Here is a 17,304-nt window from a genome sequence, read left to right on the forward strand (position 1 = left end):
ATTTTCTAATTTTTTATATCTTTTCAGGCCAGCAGATAGCAAAATTCTGTCTATAAATTGTATGTACCTGTGACGGAATCAGAGCTCAATCTGGCTCGTAGAAAATAACAAAACCCAGTATGGGAGATTTTTTTAATGCAATATTGAAGGCATTTATTTTAAGCACATTGTCTTGGAGCAGGATATGTTTTGTTCTGTAGACATTTATGAGTAAATACCCTCAAACCTTAAAATTCATGACAAATTGGCCCATTCTAGGCAATAAAAGGAAAAGATGAAAAGTGTCAACAGTCAGCACACATTTGTTCAGCACAAATGACATAGAAAATATTTTTAAAAATATAAAATGTATAAGATTATTCTTATTCAACATCAAGTTTTGATTATGCTTGTTTTTATCAGACAAAAATAAAACCAGATAGTAAACCATGTAGTGTAATAAGCTTCCACTAACATTAAACTAATATTATATCCAAACCCTTTAAGTGTACAGTTCTGTCTGATTCTGACACAAAGCTAAACTCCATAGTATCTCTTTAATCATCTAGTTTAGTTACTAAAACTAAAACTGAAACTAATCAGAGGTGGGTAGAGTAGCAAAAAATTATACTCAAGTAAGAGTAGTGTTACATCAAAATAATATTACTCAAGTAGAAGTAAAAAGTAGTCATCCAAAAAATTACTCAAGTAAGAGTAAAAAAGTATTTGGTGAAAAGACTACTCAAGTACTGAGTAACTGTTTGATAGATAGATAGATAGATAGATAGATAGATAGATAGATAGATAGATAGATAGATAGATAGATAGATAGATAGATAGATACTTTATTAATCTCAATGGGAAATTCACATTCTTCAGCAGCAGCATACTGATACAATAAATAATATTAAATTAAAGAATGATAATAATGCGGTGAAAAAAACAGACAATAACTATGTATAATGTTAAATATTAACGTTTACTCCCCTCCGGGTGGAATTAAAGAGTCGCATAGTTTGGGGGAGGAACGATCTCCTCAATCTGTCTGTGGAGCAGGACAGTGACAGCAGTCTGTCGCTGAAGCTGCTCTTCTGTCTGGAGATGACACTGTTTAGTGGATGCAGTGCATTCTCCATAATTGATAGGAGCCTGCTGAGCGCCCTTCGCTCTGCCACAGATGTCAAACTGTCCAGCTCCATGCCAACAATAGAGCCTGCCTTCCTCACCAGTTTGTCCAGGCGTGAGGCGTCTTTCCTCTTAATGCTGCCTCCCCAGCACACCACTGCGTAGAAGAGGGCGCTCGCCACAACTGTTTGATAGAACATCTGCAGCATCTTATTGCAGATGTTGAAGGAAGCCAGCCTTCTAAGGAAGTATAACCGGCTCTGTCCTTTCTTGCACAGCGCATCAGTATTGGCAGTCCAGTCTAATTTATCATCCAGCTGTACTCCCAGATATTTATAGGTCTGCACCATCTGCACACAGTCACCTTTGATGATCACTAGGTCTATGAGGGGTCTAGGCCTCCTAAAATCCACCACCAGCTCCTTGGTTTTGCTGGTGTTCAGGTGTAGGTGGTTTGAGTCGCACCATTTAACAAAGTCATTGATTAGGTCCCTATACTCCTCCTCCAGCCCATTCCTGATACAGCCCACGATAGCAGTGTCATCAGCGAACTTTTGCACATGGCAGGACTCCGAGTTGTATTGGAAGTCCGATGTATATAGGCTGAACAGGACCGGAGAAAGTACAGTCCCCTGTGGCGCTCCTGTGTTGCTGACCACAATGTCAGACGTGCAGTTCCCAAGACGCACATACTGAGGTCTGTCTTTAAGATAGTCCACGATCCATGCCACTAGCTTTGAATCTAATTCCATCTCTGTCAGCTTGTCCCTAAGGAGCAGAGGTTGGATTGTGTTGAAGGCGCTAGAGAAGTCTAGAAACATAATTCTTACAGCACCACTGCCTCTGTCCAAGTGAGAGAGGGATCGGTGTAGCATATAGATGATGGCATCCTCCGCTCCCACCTTCTCCTGATATGCAAACTGCAGAGGGTCAAGGGTGTGTTGAACCTGTGGCCTAACGTGGTGAAGCAGCAGCCTCTCCATGGTCTTCATCACATGTGATGTCAGAGCAACAGGCCGAAAGTCATTCAGCTCACTAGGACGTGATACCTTTGGGACTGGGGTGATACAAGATGTTTTCCAAAGCCTCGGGACTCTCCCCTGTTCCAGGCTCAGGTTGAAGATGCGCTGTAGAGGACCCCCCAGCTCCGATGCACAGACCTTCAGCAGTCGTGGCGATACTCCATCTGGACCCGCTGCTTTGCTGGCACGAAGTCTCCTCAGCTGTCTGCTCACTTGCGCTGTTGTAATTATGGGTGGGGATGTCTTTCCTATGCTGGTATCAGCAGAAGGATGTGTGGAGGGTGTAATACTCCGAGGTGAGAGTGAGAGTGGGTTAGGGTGGTCAAACCTGTTAAAGAAGTTGTTCATTTGGTTTGCTCTCTTCACGTCTCTCTCAATGGTGGCACCCCACTTCGAGCTGCAGCCAGTGATGATCTTTATCCCATCCCACACTTCCTTCATGCTGTTATTCTGCAACTTCTGCTTCAGCTTTCTCCTGTACTGCTCCTTCGCCGCCCTGAGCTGGACTCGGAGCTCCTTCTGCACGCGCTTGAGCTCATGCTGATCACCACCTTTAAAAGCCCTTTTCTTCTGGTTCAAAAGGCCCTTGATGTCACTTGTAATCCATGGCTTGGTGTTAGCATAGCAGCGTACTGTTCTTACTGGAACTACAATGTCCATACAGAAGTTGATGTAGTCAGTAGTGCAGTCAACAACTTCCTCAATGTTCTCACTATGAAATCCCTGCAGGATATCCCAGTCTGTAGTTCCAAAACATTCTCTCAGAGTATTCTCAGCCTCCGGGGTCCACTTCCTGAATGATCGTGTGGTTGCAGGTAGGACTCTAACTTTTGGTTTATAGTGAGGCTGAAGCAGAACCAGGTTATGATCTGCTTTCCCAAGCGCAGGCAGCGGGGTGGCGCTGTATGCGTCTTTAACGTTTGCATACAGTAAATCAATAGTCTTATTTCCCCGGGTGTTACAGTCCACATACTGGGAGAATGCAGGTAATGTTTTGTCCAGCGTCACATGGTTTAAAGTCTCCAGCGATTAGCACAAGCGCCTCAGGGTGCTGCGTTTGTAACTTAGCAACAGCGGAATGGATGATGTCACTCGCTGACTCCACGTCGGCCCGAGGAGGGATGTAAACGATAACAGCAATGACGTGTCCAAACTCTCTGGGCAAGTAATAGGGACGTAAACTTACAGCCAACAGTTCGATGTCCCTGCAGCAAGTGGAGATTTTGACGTTAACATGTCCAGAGTGACACCACCGTGTATTAACATAGAGAGCGAGTCCTTCTCCTTTGTGCTTCCCACAGGTACTTGCATCTCTGTCCGCTCTAACTGTGCTAAACCCAGGTAGCTCCACGTTGGCATCTGGGATGGTGTTATTTGTTTGAACATAATAAATGATGTATTTTTTATAAATGTTGTAATAAGATAGACAAAAATATAAAATAATGTGCAAATTCTGCTATTTCCAAATAATAAAATAAAAAATGAGTACAAATAAATAACATCTTTGCAAAATAAAGATGCACAAATAACACAAAGTTCCAACTGTCAGTTTTTCACAAGAGAGCTTTTGAAGCCAATACCTACAGTAGGTAACATGTATGTTTGAACAGTGCAAACTAGTTACAGTGACAAGATATACGGTACACTGACAGTATAATACTGTATATTCACTTTGTGGTGTAGTGGGTCCGCAGCTTCAAAAAAAAAAAAAAAAAGGCCAGTTTCAAATCCATAAAGCTGCGTCACTCTCTGTTGGCGCAATTGCACGACCGCGGAGAGTTAATGAGGTAGTTGGAGCGAGTCACACATGCACGTGCGGGTGCAATCGTTCTCAATTGTTTCATTGGCTTTCTGCGACGTGTGATTAAGGCCCGCGGAGACAGGAGTGTATATATATGGGTCAGCACAAAAAAAAGAAGGGGGAATCAAACAAAAGGAGAAAAGAAAACAGTCTGTAGGGGACCAGCATCGTCACACACTTGCCCTCCAAATAGCACAGCTGATAGAAAATAACATTAGAACAAGGCAGCTTATGCACGTACAAGAAGTCTCACTTTACCATGACTGTCTGTGCATGTTTGGTTAAAATGTGCTTGTTTAAAACATGCTTGTTCTTTACTCAGTGAAGTGATGGCTAGGCTTCAGCAGGAGTTGGCTCTCAAGGTTCTGTAGTGAAGCTGTGACCGTTTAGCAGTGAACAGGAGCCCTGCATGACTAAAAGTCTCTCACAGGCTGGAAATGCAGGAAGTTTGTATGTGGTCATGTGACTGCATGGCTATGTCTGATTGGTGAAACAGAGTCATGTGATTATTGTTGCTACATCTGATTGGTGAAATGTAGTCATGTGATTATTGTTGCTACGTCTGATTGGTGAAACAGTCATGCAGTAGATCCACTGGCGACTTCTCTCTGGCAAAAATATAGCATATATAATGGAAAAAAGTAACGATTCGAGTGTTGCCCAGTGTAGCGGAGTAAGAGTAGCATTTCTTCTTCACAAATCTTCTCAAGTAAAAGTAAAAAGTATGGTGCAGTAAAACTACTCTTAGAAGTACAATTTTTTTAAAAAGTTACTCAAGTAAATGTAACGGAGTAAATATAACTCGTTACTACCCACCTCTGAAACTAATGTATATATAAATAAAATAGAAATGTCTTTGTAGAAATAAAAACTAAATTAAAATGAAAAATATACAATGAAGGAGAACTAAAACTAAACTGAATTTCCAAGTAAGGTCAGAAAATATCTAGAAATAAAAACTAAAATAAAAAGGCAAAACTATAATAACGGGCACACAAAAAATTTCATGAAAATTGGTTTAGCCATTTTTTCAAGATTAGAGAACAAACAAATGTACAAATAAATAGACATTCAAATGGTGAAGTGAAATTTATAGTGTAATCTACGAGACTACTGTGTTTAACCGCATCCCTGCTCCTTGGAAAAATAGGAAGAAACAACGGTACTTATTTATATAGCACATTTTCATATAAACAATGTAGCTCAAAGTGCTTTACAAGAAGAAGAAGGCATCATGCACCATAAGCAAATAACTAAGGACTACAAAGGAAATAAAGGCCTTGAATTGGTAAAAAAAAAACATTGTTTAAATAGAGTTATTGCTGTCTAAAAATTACTGAAAAGTGAACACTGACTTGTGGATATAAATATAATTTTCACATTCCTATTTTTGGTAACACTTTAGTTTATGTAATGCAAAAATGCTTCTAGTATTCATATACTGTTATGCAACAACACATGAATGAAGGCATTCTTTGGTGATAATCACACTTACAAAGCATCAGTAAAGTGTTTATTCATCTGGGCAATGTGACCTGCTAACAACACTTCACTTTGGAACGGTCACAAGTGGCCTGTGTCTTGAAATTGCATACTTTAGTATAAGACCTGTAAATCCTTCATTGTCATAAGTAATTTTACCAACATATCACAGGCCTTTATAAGCGTTATGAAGACAGAAAGAAGCCTTTGTTAAGTGATTGTTACAAAAGACTAAAAGAGTAATAGATGCATTTTTTCAGTACATAAACTACATTGTTACCCTGTTTTTTTCTGTTTTTAGTGTTATTCCGTTCACATTTTAACTCTCCAGCATTGCAGGTCACTTTATGTTACTGGCTCCCTTGTTTGTCACAGCCATTGTTGATTAGTGGATATGAGCACCCGATGACATGTGAGGCTGTGGTGGCATTTATTTAAGACTAGCAAAATACCCGCGCTTCGCAGCGGAGAAGTAGTGTGTTAAAGAGGTTATGTAAACACATATATATACATATCTACATATACAGTACACATATCAACATATACTGTATATACACATACATATACACACATACATACACATACACATATACATATATACATATACACATACTGCGGTGGGTTGGCACCCTGCCCAGGATTGTTTCCTGCCTTGTGCCCTGTGTTGGCTGGGATTGGCTCCAGCAGACCCCCGTGACCCTGTGTTCGGATTCAGCGGGTTGGAAAATGGGTGGATGGACATATACACATATATATGTACATATACATATATATATATATATACACACATACATACATACATACACACACATATATATATATATATACACATATAAATATACATATCTACATATATATATATACACATATATATACATATCTACATATATATATATATATATATATATATATATATAGAGAGAGAGAGAGAGAGAGAGAGAGAGAGAGAGAGAGAGAGAGAGAGAGAGAGAGAGAGAGAGAGAGCCAAATCCCTGCGCTTCGCAGTGGCGAAGTACTGCTTTTAAATTTTTATTAAGAAGAAAAGAAAACCTTTTTAAATTGAGGGAAAATATACCAATAACAGTTTGTTAAGGATCTGTTTTTTTGTGAAGCTGCCTTTACACAGCCTGTCCGCTGTTTTATAAACGAACGCCATATAAGGCCGTCCTTTCTCCTTGCTTAGCGGTTCTGTATTCTTTTATTGTTCATTTATTACGATTGTTATAGTTATTGTGTAGCTATTTGAGACTCACTTTTCTGTTCAGGTACCCATTTCCTTTATGTAGTCCGCGGATTCTCCGCTATTTTTTGTTCGTTTATTACAATTATAGTTATTTATTGATTCCCTTCTTTAGCTGACTGCCTGCTCATATAAGGCGCTCTGCTGTTTTTTTGTGGAGCAGCGTTTACACAGCTTTTCCGCTGTTTAATAAACGAATGCCATATAAAGTCTTCCTTTTTCCTTGCTTCGCCAAGGAAGCAGCCTTTTTATTTAATCCACGGGTTCTCCGTTGTTTTTTTGTTTGTTTATTACGATTGTTATAGTTTTCTTTGTATACCACGTTGTCAGTTCAGCACTCCGGTTGTAATATGACCAAGCCGTGCAAGCTTACTGTTGAGAATGCAACGTATAGTTGTACATGAGAAAAGCAATCTTGCCTCAAATCAATGGCAACCTTTTGTAGGTCTATGAACTTAATTTAAACTTTAGGTTTACACGGTGCTTTGTTTCCGAAGTACCTGCACTCATGAATATGTCTGTATGCGTCAGTCGCTTCATATGTTCACGTGAGCTGCTCTCTTGTGTGATGTTGCGATGTCCATGGCTTTATTTAATGTTAGCTAAGACCCGGCACTTAAAAGTTTCTTGTACTGCGTTCACAGTCAGTTCACGTGATTACGTGGGAGGCGTGATGACGCGATATCCAACTCCGCCTCCCAAGGCCATTGAGCTGCAGTCTATTACAGTATATGTACAAAAAAGAGGTTCCAGTTATGACCATTACGCGTAGAATTTCTAAATGAAACCTGCCTAACTTTTGTAAGTAAGCTGTAAGGAATGAGCCTGACAAATTTCAGCCTTCCACCTACACGGGAAGTTGGAGAATTAGTGATGACTCAGTCAGTCAGTCAGTCAGTCAGTCGGTGAGTCAGTGAGGGCTTTGCCTTTTATTAGTATAGATGAAGGCTACTTTATATGCTATGTTTGCCAGTCTTTAGATGCAGAACTTGTCTCTGTTGAACAAATAAATTGTGTTATATGCCACAAGTGTGGGGTCCTGACTTATGCATTTGGGGTACATGCCAATAATACTGAATGGAATTTCGTACACTTCTTAATCTTATTAATAGCATTTTAAATTCCAAAGGCTGACATTAAGACTAATTAAATACTGTTTTGGCCAGGATAACTGCATATTAACTCCCAACGTGGATCAGAAAAACAGCGACCAGGACAGTTTTGGTGATGCTTGTGACAATTGCCGGCATGCTGTTAACCCTGATCAAAAAGACACTGACAATGATGGCAAAGGAGATATCTGCGACAACGACATGGATGGAGATGGTAAGGAAACCAAATACTCTCTGCTAATTTGTATTAAAAAAATAACATGTTCAAGTAGTAAATCTGAACTGTGTCAACAGCGGTCCTGCTGCTACTACGACGGCTACAGTATACTATATTTTCATTGAGGGAATTGTAGATTTCAGTAATCAATGATAACTTATATACAATACAAAACAATACAATGCAATTTATTTTTGTATAGCCCAAAATCACACAAGAAGTGCCGCAGTGGGCTTTAACAAACCTTGCCTTTTGACTGCACCCCAGCCTTGACTCTCTAAGAAGATAAGGAAACACTCCCAAAAAAATCCTTGTACAGAAACAATTTGAGTTCTAAGAGAGACCCCTTTCCATGTAGGTTGGGCATGCATTGGGTGCCAAAAATAAGGGGGTAAATACAATGCAGTACACAGAACAGAGCACAAGTAATCCTCAATACAATATAATAGTGCAAAAGAAATATTACAAGTACAGAGCAGAATTCAACAATGGACGTTATTACATAATGTGATTTGGAAATCGTATTAACTTATATGGCCACACGCAACAGAGAAATGAAATAATAAAAATGCAGTACAAAAACTGTTCTGCCAGGCATTTTAATATCATTCTGGCCTTAACAATGCTAGGTGGGATTTTTAATTTGGCCTGGCTTTAAAATATTCAAGTCACCTGCTTGCTTACCCTACAGAACGTCTTATTCCTTTGTTGTGTATATCCTCCTACTTTCACAATCTATCTGCCAGCTTTGCCGTCAATGACCAGTGGTAGAGAGCGATGTGTCAGAACTGGGAATGCACCATTTATGAAAGATTTTTGTGGTGAAATACCATTGGCGGCCTCAAGTCTCCCTAACTATCTATCTATCTATCTATCTATCTAGAACTGGGGTCAGATGCTCTTTTTAATACATACTGTATAAATGATTTGCATAGGAATATACATAACAAGCTGGTTAAGTTTGCAGATGATAGCAAGCTAGGTGAACTGGCAGAAAATTTTGAATCTATTGAATCATTCCAGAGGGATTTGGACAGCATACAGGTTGGGGCAAATTTGTGGCAGATAACATTTAATGTAATTAAGTATTGCATGTAGGACATACAGTAAAAATGTTTGGATTGAATGCACAATGGGAGGTCTGAAAATTGAAAGTACACCTCAGGAGAAGGATTTAGAAGTTGTAGTGGACTTTACGCTATCAGAAGCCATTAAGAAAGCAAACAGAATGTGAGGTTATATAGCGCTCTGATGTATACAGTACATTTCCAAGGACGTTAGGCTCAAACATTATAACACACTGGTTAGGCCTCATCTGGAGTGCAGTTTTGGTCTCCAGAGTGCAAAAAGGACATATCAGTGTTAGAAAAAGTCAAAAGAAGAGTGACTAGGCTGATTCCAGGGCTACAGGGGATGAGTTATGAAGAAAGATTAAATGAGCTGAGCCTTTTTGGTTTAATCAAAAGGAGATTAAGAGGAGACATGGCTGAAGTGTTTAAAATTAGTACGGTGGATCAAGACTGTTATTCTAAAATGAGTTAATCAAGAACACAGGGACAGCAGTTAGAAACTTGTTAAGGGTAAATTGTGCACAAACATTAGGAAGTTTTTCTTTATGCAGAGAACTACAGACACATGGAATAAGGTACCAAGTAGTGTGGTGGACAGTAGGACTTTAGAGACCCAAAATAACATCAAATTGAGTATTGAAGAAGAATTAAGTGGATAAGACTGGGAAGCTTTATTTGGGCTGAATGGTCTAGACTGGTTTAGATTGTGGTAATGTTTTTAAAAACAAGTACCACAATACAGGTGATACCTTGGATTCACCATAAACTACCCATCCCAGTATTTGACCAGAATTTATATTCATCAAGTGTCCACAAAGAGTCATGTAGCTCAAAGTGCTTTAGAAGATGAAGAAAGAAGGAAGGAAAATATAAAAATAAGATTAGGCAATGCTAAGTAACAAAGAATAAATTAAGGCGGACAGAAGAAACAAAATAAAAACTCCAGATGAATGGAGAAAAAAAAACAAAATCTGCAGGGGTTCTGAGACCACAAGACCATCCTGCCCCCACTGGGCATTCTACCTAACATAAATGATCTCAATCAGTCCTCATGGTTTTCAGGCTTCACGTGGAAGAATTAGATGATGATAGTCATGTGGACATCTGGCCTTTGATCCATCAATGTAGGGACATCACGGTGCTTTGATCAGGTGGTGGTGGCACAGATCACCACCACAGAAAACCAGAAAAAGAACAGCAGAGAAAAGTAGGGGTTAGTACAGATCGCGGAGCTATGATAAAAATGATAATTAAATGCATATACAGAATATCAGGGTTACACTAAAGTGAAGCTATGAATAGGCCATGTTAAAATAATCAGTTTTTTAAAATTGCTTCATCGTATTAGCCTGGGGAATTTCTCTCGGTAAGCTATTCCAGATTTTAGGTGCATAACAGCAGAAGGCCACCTCACCACTTCTTTTAAGTTTAGCTCTTGGAATTATAAGCTGACACTTATTTGAAGATCTAAGGTTAAGATTTGGAGTGTAAGGTGAGAGGTAATTCGAAATATAGGATGGAGTGAGATTATTTAAGGCTTTGTAAACCATAAGCAGTATTTTAAAGGTATTTCTAAATGGCACAAGTAACCAGTGCAGTGACATCAAAACTGGTATGATGTGCTGGGAATTTCTTTGCCTAGTTAACATTCTGGCTGCTGCACTAGTTCAATCACTAGTTGCAATCGATTGATGTCTTTTTTTGGGTAGTCCTGAGAGGAGTGCGTTACAGTTATTTAGTCGACTAAAAACAAAAGTGTGAACTAATTTTTCAGCATCTTGCAAAGTTATAAGGGGTCTAATATTTGCTATATTTCTTAAGTGAAAAAATGCTGTCCTAGTGATTAGATTAATAAGTGATTTGAAATTTAGGTCAGAATGAATAATTAACCCTTCAGTTCTTTACCTCTGTTTTGACTTTTAAGCCTTATGGATCAAGTTTATTTCTAATATTCTCATTATTTCCATTTTTGCTAATCACTAAGATTTCTGTTTTCTCCTTATTTAGTTTGAGGTATGAGTTTAACCATGTCAAAACAGCATCAGATTGGAGTAGAACCTTTCCTAGTAGCGCATAGAATGAGTGCTTTGTTTTAAGTTTATTTAATGAGACAAAATAAAATCGGTTTCTATCTTTTCTTCATAGCCTTATCCATATACAGTATGTAGTGTAGCGGTAATTGAATTTATATTGTGGTTAGTCAAGATCAAGTTTTACTGCAATAAATTTTGCTGAATCAGAAAAATTGTATTAACAGATTTTTTCATTAAAATGTCATTCAAACATTTCATTCCATTTAATAAAATCATTGGCCTGTGTTATTTTACTGGCAAAGCTGAAGTTTAAATATAGGTTGTATGTTGGACAGATCCAATTTATTATTTCTATTTTATTTTCTAAAAATGAATGGTTTAGCTCTTACTGTTATTTGTATTGTACTTAGTTAGTTTTGGAAGAGGAGGCATTCAGCTAGTGAGGAAATACAAATATGTGTTTTAAACAGAAATTCCGGGGCTGAGATCAGATTTATGAGGTGACGTCTTCTCAGTTGAAAATTCCAGAGTAACCATATTTTCCTTTGGCTGCTACAATAAATGCTTTGTATAAAATGACCTGGAGAATTAATGAAAGTGACTTTTATAGTGAAATCAATGAGACTACTGTGTTTAACTGCATCTCTGCTCCTTGGTAGAAAAGGAAGAAAGGCAAAATGTAGCTCACAAGAGGACACTGCCACACTGTATTAAACTATATCAGTGTTCTAATGATTAGAACATTAGAATTCTGATGATTCTAATGTTCTATTGTTCAATCGATACACTTTAACTTGTTTCCGTAGAACAGCATGTTGGGGCATAGGTTACAGTTAGATAGATAGATAGATAGATAGATAGATAGATAGATAGATAGATAGATAGATAGATAGATAGATAGATAGATAGATAGATAGATACTTTATTAATCCCAAGGGGAAATTCACAATTGCCATCTCACTGTTCCAGGGCCCTGGTGTCAAATCCTGGGCTGGATGCTGTCTATGCTGGTTTGCACATTCTCGCTGGTAGCACGTCTTTGATGCCACCCTGGCCTTTTTCTCATAGGCTCATAGCATTATTTCATGTTTTCATATTTCAGTTTTAACGTAAAGAATGTGTGTATGTGGTTCATAATTTTTAAAATTTAATGTTAAATTATTATAGAAGTTAACATGAAAACTGCTTTTTTCCAGGCATTACAAATTTCTTAGATAACTGTCAAAGGATTCCCAACCGTGACCAGAAAGACAGAGATAATGATGGTGTGGGTGATGCATGTGACAGCTGTCCAGACATAAGCAATCCTAATCAGGTCAGTAACTTAAATCTTTTAACATTTTGCAAAGGATATCTAATATTTAGCATGGGAATATAAGGCCGTAAAACACAAAATCATATAACATCCTTCTGCTGAATTTTGCTGGGATAAAATACACCTTTGGAGATGAATTCTTGCCTTGTCATCACATACCAAGACCAGTCCTTCATATGCCACATTAATGATTTGATTTTGCAGTTTTCAGCATCAAGGTTGACTGCTTCCTGAAACAGGAAACATGCACTATAAACCAGAAATGCTAGAAACTTTACAGTTAACATATTTTAGTACTCAGCAGTTAGTTTTTGCCACTTATCAAATCCGTGCAATGGAATACCCCTTTCAGGTTCAGACCCCGTGTGTGTGTGTGTGTGTGTGTACATTAATGGCAAACTGATAAATGTTATATACTATCATATTGTTAAGAGGAGAAGGAATTGTACCCCTTTTTCATTCTGAGATGCCCCTTGAAGATGAAAGCTTCCCCAGTCTCACACAAATGATTGTTCCATTCATCTCATTCCATAAACACCAGAACGCTGTGTATAGAATTTACACTTAAACATGGCATATGGACAAAACTGATAATGTGCATATGAACAAAAACATCCAGATGCATGAAACTGTGCATATGCCAAGTTTCACGCATTTGCCCTTTATAAATCCCAATGAACGTGAAATTTAATGCACATGCACGCGCCTACAGCCCCACCCCAACTCCTCCTAAATTTTGTACAGTTGAATATGCAAATAAATATAAACAGCCCCTTCCGTTCAGTAAAAAAGAAGAATTTCAGTGAATGCAAAGTGGAGGAAACATGTACTATTTGTTGGCTTAAGCAGTGGTATAAGCAACAAAAGGAAATTGATGGAGTGATACAACATGGCGGAGACACTTGAAAGTTCAAGTTCAGAAAGTCATACATGTGCAAAATAAAAAAAGAAGTGGTCAGATATCAAAGTCAACAAAGGAGAGTTAGAGTCCACCGTTGGTTTATTCTGTTTCAGACAATATTACAAAAGTTGACCTCCATGCTGAGGATGCGACTCAAAGCAGTGATGGTGGTGCTCTGCCCGGCATATCTTTGGGCGCTGGCTGCACACACACCTCTGCATCGGAAACCACTGGGTGACTTTCTGGCTGTGTTCTGACGGACGCTGTTCTGGAGTCACATAATGCAATAGTGGATGCTGTAAGAGATATGGCCAATGAACTAAGGCATATAAGGGATGTACTATGTGATATTGACTACAAATTAAATGAATTGGTTAAAAAATAAATGCTGCATCTGATTACCTGTTTTAATATTCTGCTAATTGCATTCAAATGAAGTTGTACCAATGTCCAATTTGGCTGATCATTTGGTGGGTCAGCGTCAGGTTCATCATATTGCATCTCTTCAGGTATGGGCAAGCAACGATTGTGTGCCACATTATGTAGCACACTACATGATTGCACAATGCAATGTACTTTTTGTGGACTATAGAGCAGCACATTAACAGAGTGGAAATGCTTTCTATTTACATAAGTAAATCAACTCTCTGAAGGTGCCTGTATGTGTAGTGTTGGCACCAGGTGCCACAAAGGATGGATTCTCTGCTCTTTGCATGGTTATTTGAGGTGACTCAATATCTTTAAAAGGACTGCTTGCCTTTTGCTGCACTAGTTGGAAAAAGTTTCTGGTCATTCATCTCTGGCTGATGTAACTTGTCCAGCACCGTTCCAATAGCAATGTGCTTGCAGTTGACTGCTCCAATTACATTTGGAAAACTGGAAAATTGCTGAGAATTGCACTTTGATGTTTCCCAGTTCAACCACAGTGTAAGGAAATCTTGTATATCTGGATGAAAAGTGGATAATACCATCCTATGAAGCTAGCATGGAACAACTCGATAATGTTTGTGAAATACCCAATTGGTCAGCAAGTTCACGTTGAAAAGCTCCTGTGGCTAAACACCCGAAAGTGGACAGAACTTGCAAAGGAGAAGGTAGAGTGCAATTCGTCAAAGTCTGCCTTTGTAAAGCCGGTGCCAGTTCAGCAACACAGCTCCATGAGGATAGCTCTTGGAAATCGAAATCGAAAGCCAGTCAACATCAGCTATAAATACGCTCTCTCTTCTAATTCTTCCATTTGCAATGTCTTCTAACAGCGCTAAAGCAACTATGGTAGTTGGAACAATTTGGCCATTCCGTGCACCATTATATTGTTACAGAATGATTACAATCAAGTGAATTAAATTTGTAAACGATATGCAATTGATTACAGTCTATTTGATGAATCCCATGTCATTGATACCAATCTAAAAAAGAATGGCAGATCACAGAAGCAGTAGCACTGCTCCCCATTTGCAAACCCGAGCGGAACCTTGCGTATGCACGGTGTGAGCCTGCTGTGAAAATGTGTGTGGCTTTTGTTTTAGCAGGATGACATGGCAGGGGCGCCCTTAGCCCCCAAAGAAGGCAGTTGGAAACTTCACAGCAGACAACAGAATTAAGCTTTATTGTATGGCACGCATACAGACTCATCTCAGATGGAACAATGAGCCCATAACTAAAATCAGCTCTTACATTTATTACAATTCTTATTACAAAAGTAATTATTCATCGACTCCTAGCATTCCATTGCTCTAGTCCTGTCTCTAATTGATTCTAAGGGGGTGTCAAACCCCATTCTGTCTATCTTATCTGTTTGATAAGGACTATTCTTGCTTGCTGCTATTATTTACACCCAAAGAGTTCACATTCTGTATGTATGACACATTATGTATGACACAGGTGCCGCCGAGAATGGCAGCCTTTTCAGCAGCTCCGTGTACGACTTTATATTTCTACCTTTTTTCTCTTTTTTATTATTTTTTATTGTGAATTTCCCCTTGGGATTAATAAAGTACCTATCTATCTATCTATCTATCTATCTATCTATCTATCTATCTATCTATCTATCTATCTATCTATCTATCTATCTATCTATCTATCTATCTATCTATCTATCTATCTATCTTCTCTAAGGGAGGGGTCCATCTTTCTCCAGCTCTTCTGCACGTCTAACATTTGGCTTAATAAACTATTAGGGGTTTCTAGCTCATAAAGAAAACAATAAAAATACGTAGGAATAAGTCTTTTTAATTCTAACTTACTTAATGCTTAATAAAATATAGTGTCTACTTTTCTTATGTGGTTATAATACTTTTCTAATACATAGAGATTACCAATTTTAAGAATAGAATTTTCTGTACTTTATGCCAAGTTTTGTTTTTATACATCTGGAAGGGAGAATGGAAACGGGCATAAACCACATTTTTGTGCATATGCACCATTTATAAATGAGGCCCCTGGGACATTACATTCCTGTGAATTTTACATCACTCTCATGTGCACCTACATTGAATTTTCTCAATATGCTTTTTAATGTATAAAATGAAGTTTTTGATACCGCTTGGCCTTTGTTCTGTTCAGATGTGTTCACACACAGCTCCTTGCACTTATTGGATTTACAGACTAGTTATCTTGGTTGGAACAAAGCCACTGTTAACATACATGGCTGCTGATACTTCTCAGATTGTCATATCATTCATTACCTACCTTGTCTATTAAAAGTGTTCAACCTCTTTGGAAGTTTTTACATTTTATTATTATTTAATGCTGAATCACAGTGGATTGAATCACAGTGAGTTTAATTATTTTGACACTGATAACAGAAAAAGACTTTTTAATGTCAAAATGAAGACAGATCTCTGTGAATTTAACTAAAATGATTGTGCAAGTATTCATTATCAGCCCGTTTAATAAAACACAGCTAAATCATGGTTTTGGAAGTCATATAATTACCTAAATGGAGATCATCTGTCTGTGGTTTCTATTGATTGTGTTCCTGTTTGTGGAAGGTCCAACTTGTGTTGAGTCAGTACAGTAGCCTAATCTATGGAATGAAGACAAAAGATCATTTCAAGCAACTCCGTGAAATGGTGATTGAAAACACAGGGGATAGAGACAAGAAAATATGCAAGTCACTGAATATTGCTCGGAGTCCATTTACTTCATCAAAACAAAATGGAAAGAGTATGGACCTGGGGACATTACCTAATGGGACTAGAATTAGATCCCCTATGTCATTTTTTCCCTCTTAAATTCCCTGGAACTTTCCTCCACAAGTTCTGGGAATGTCCTCCGGCTGAATTCCTCTCCAAGATTCTTCCTTTCCCCATTCCTCTGTCCCTTCAAGGTCTTCTCCTTCTGGACCTTTTTTCTCTTTCCTCACTTTCCATTGCTGGTAAGTTGCTTTTAGCCTCTCCCTAGAAATACTCGTATGCTGCCCTTGTCTCTTCTGCACTCTGGACGTCTTCATTTTACAGTCTTAACCTTCTTGAACTGTCCACATATTGGACAAATAACTCTTCTAGCTCTGCTCTCAACAACTGGCTTTATGCTGTTCAATTAGTAAAAAGCTGGTTGGGGTTGAGGTCTCCTGTCTACCACTTCTTGTTTTTTTTCCCCTTACTTCGCCATGTACTCGTGCGTGTGGTGTGTGTGTGTACATGCATGCGTGCCAGTTTACCCATGTCTTGTTGTGTTTCTTTTTAAATACCTATCTCAAGTGGAGTGGGGTTGGATACTTGACAATGGGGGTGTGTTTGTATTTGTTCTTACATAGCCCAAAAATCATGGGTGTATGTGTGTATGTAACGGCGCATTGCACAATAACGTGCAGTGAATACACTTGACTTGAGCATTCCTAGTTTTCATCCTCTTTCTCTGTACATTTAGCATTCGTTTGCGCAGAGGTTGATGCGCTTGCTGCTTCCTGAGCAGCTCTTCTTTTCTCTACCCTAGCGGCCCGCTTCTTCTCTTCTTTCGTCGGAATTTGTTCGCATTAAAACTGATTAAGTCCGTGTTTGTGTTGT

At 38.6% G+C, this 17,304-nt stretch overlaps 1 protein-coding gene across 1 annotated transcript in view; it reads left to right on the forward strand.

Annotated features, from left to right (window-relative positions):
* Window positions 1-17,304, forward strand: part of thbs4a (thrombospondin 4a) — a 160,166-nt gene that overhangs the window by 82,061 nt on the left and 60,801 nt on the right. Inside the window, exons 13-14 of the mRNA XM_028805726.2 lie at window positions 7,816-7,975; window positions 12,278-12,396. Of these exons, the coding sequence (XP_028661559.1) occupies window positions 7,816-7,975; window positions 12,278-12,396 (279 nt within the window). The remainder of the gene's footprint in view (window positions 1-7,815; window positions 7,976-12,277; window positions 12,397-17,304) is intronic.

This window comes from Erpetoichthys calabaricus, chromosome 7 (genome assembly GCF_900747795.2).
Source record: "Erpetoichthys calabaricus chromosome 7, fErpCal1.3, whole genome shotgun sequence".
Lineage (NCBI taxonomy): Eukaryota > Metazoa > Chordata > Cladistia > Polypteriformes > Polypteridae > Erpetoichthys > Erpetoichthys calabaricus.